The sequence below is a fragment of the Salvelinus sp. IW2-2015 genome, linkage group LG28, assembly GCF_002910315.2.
Source record: "Salvelinus sp. IW2-2015 linkage group LG28, ASM291031v2, whole genome shotgun sequence".
Classification (NCBI taxonomy): Eukaryota; Metazoa; Chordata; class Actinopteri; order Salmoniformes; family Salmonidae; genus Salvelinus; species Salvelinus sp. IW2-2015.
In genome coordinates this window covers 2,167,527-2,170,398 of record NC_036868.1, presented here as the reverse complement: position 1 = coordinate 2,170,398, position 2,872 = coordinate 2,167,527, and the positions used below count along the sequence as shown (strand labels likewise).

The 2,872-nt window shown below is 39.9% G+C and overlaps 1 protein-coding gene across 1 annotated transcript in view; it reads right to left on the bottom strand.

Annotated features, from left to right (window-relative positions):
• Positions 1–460: 460 nt before the first annotated feature.
• LOC111954011 (cytoglobin-2) overlaps positions 461–2,872 on the bottom strand; it is an 18,566-nt gene continuing 16,154 nt past the window's right edge. The window contains exons 3-4 of the mRNA XM_023973501.2: positions 961–1,081; positions 461–553 (exon numbers count right to left, since the gene is read on the bottom strand). Of these exons, the coding sequence (XP_023829269.2) occupies positions 461–553; positions 961–1,081 (214 nt within the window). The remainder of the gene's footprint in view (positions 554–960; positions 1,082–2,872) is intronic.

Genomic DNA, 2,872 nt, shown 5'->3' with positions numbered 1-2,872 from the left:
AGAGATAGAGCTGAAGAAATGAGCTATGTATACAAGGACAGACGATCCATGCAATCAAAATTATAGTTTTAAACACTTAATTACATGTCATTTAATAGGATCTCTATGGTTTAAACCCATTCTAAAGCTATTGTCTTCACAATTACATTGTTTACAAATTGAGTAAAGCAAGCTTATATTTTGGATTCTGATGGGGTACGACAGTTCAACTAAGCCTATGAGGCATGAATATGTTATATTTTGTCAAGAATCAATGGCTATATAAACTGTATTTAATTGAAAAGTCCAAAACTGCATGTCCCAATCCCAGATGGACCTTTCAAGGCCTTATAAAGTAGTGTTACACTGTTTTAACCGTTAAATAGCATCTCCACAGAGATAAAGGAACGGACGGGCGGCTCATGGTCATCGTCACACCATCGTCACACCGTGGTTGCTATCTAGGATGGGAATGTTCCCATCAATTGTTTACCTTCCAAGCCTCCTCCACTTCTGGGGTCCAGTTGTCCTTCAGGATTGGCTGGACGGCTCGAATAAACTCTGCCCCCACGTACTGGAATAAACCCAAAAGGACATAATTAGGGCCCTGGAAGGTCATAAATGTTTGATAAACAGAGAGCAATAGACTCAGAATTATCTGATGATCCAACATCCAGCAAAATAACAAGCCAGATTTTCCATTACGTTATCATGCAGTTATTATCTAGACAGAGAAGATTAAAGCTGGATGGATTCCAAGAATATCTCCACACATCCCTAGTCCTGTAGTGATGATTGTTCTGTGAAAATCCACGCTCTGTTAAGCAAAGGTAGTACTGGAACCGTATTTTCTAGTCATGAAATATTTTGGAGTGCTGATCTAGGATTAGTTTTGCCTATAAGATCATAAATGAACAAGATCTCGTGGACAAGATTACATTAGCCAGAAAACCTACAGAGTAGTACAGACTGAACACCTACCATGTAGTACTTCGGAGGGGAGTTGTAACGATAGTGGCTTTTGCCCAGATCTAGGATCAGTTGGTCCAGTCGTTCCATCTGATTAAGTCTGGCCACGCTTTTCTCAATGAAGTGCATTATCCTTCAAGACATGGAAGAAAACGCCATTGTCAGAGGTAGACAGGATCAGATGTAGAAAGGCAGACACTAACACAGTCGAACCGTGACATCGGTCAATGCAAAGTAGCAAGCTTCTGTGTTGTTAGCTAAAGGGAAATTTATGGAAGGGGGAATGAGACATCTGTTTAGTTTTATGGCATTAGCAACTGATTGACTAGCGCAGACACTCATGTGTTTGTGTTCCTGAAGGCACCAAGTGTACCTCATGATAATGCTGGTCAGGTTAGATGCACCATGCTCTCCAGCAGTTACAACTAAATAGGTAAATACATAGTACACATGTCTAGGTTGTAGGATAAAGACTTGAATGTAGCTAGTTACATGCCCCCCCCCCTCCCCAATGCTAGCACCACGCTTCAACTAACCGAGCCATCAGAAATATTTCATCATCAGAAGATCTCAAGGAACTCTTCAGTATCCATGCCACCAAGTTATAGTCTGAGTACTTTAGAATAGACAGTCAAGGAAAGAAGACATTTTCTACCTCAGTCAAAGAAAGAGACCAGAGAGCCTTTAAAAACATGTCATACTGAGAAGCAACTGAAGTTGATGCTGGAGGTAGCAATCGTAGCTTTCAACAGTGCGTGTTTAGCCTAGAGGTCGACCGATTATGATTTTTCAACGCCGATACCGGTTATTGGAGGACCAAAAAAAGCCGATACCGATTAAATCGAACAATTTTTATTTATTATTTATTTATTTGTAATAATGACAATTACAACAATACTGAATGAACAACTTAATATAATACATCAATAAAATCAATTTAGCCTCAAATAAATAATCAAACATGTTCCATTTGGTTTAAATAATGCAAAAACAAAGTGTTGGAGAAAAAAGTAAAAATGTAATATGTGCCATGTAAAAAAGCTAACGTTTAATTTCCTTGCTCAGAACATGAGAACATATGAAAGCTGGTGGTTCCTTTCAACATGAGTCTTCAATATTCCCAGGTAAGAAGTTTTAGGTTGTAATTATTATAGGAATTATAGGACTATTTCTCTCTACCATTTGTATTTCATATACCTTTGACTATTGGATGTTCTTATAGGCACTTTAGTATTGCCAGTGTAACAGTATAGCTTCCGTCCCTCTCCTCGCCCCTACCTGGGCTCGAACCAGGAACACATTGACAACAGCTACCCTCGAAGCAGCGTTATCCATTGCTCCACAAAAGCCCCGGCCCTTGCAGAGCAAGGGGAACAACTACTTCAAGGTCTCAGAGCGAGTGACGTCACCGATTGAAACGCTAACTAGCTCGGGAGTTGATAGGTTTGAAGTCATAAACAGCTCAGTACTTGAAGCACAGCGAAGAGCTGCTGGCAAACGCACGAAAGTGCTGTTTGAATGAATGCTTACGAGCCTGCTGCTGCCTACCACCGCTCAGTCAGACTGCTCTATCAAATATCAAATCATATACTTAATTATAACATAATAACACACAGAAATGCGAGCCTTAGGTCATTAATATGGTCGAATCCAGAAACTATAATTTCGAAAACAAAACGTTTATTCTTTCAGTGAAATACGGAACCGTTCCGTATTTTATCTAACGGGCGGCATCCATAAGTCTAAATATTCCTGTTACATTGCACAACCTTCAATGTTATGTCATAATTACGTAAAATTCTGGCAAATTAGTTCGCAACGAGCCAGGCGGCCCAAACTGTTGCATATACCCTGACTCTGCGTGCAATGAACACAAGAGAAGTGACACAATTTCTCCAGTTTAATATTGCCTGCTAACCTGGAT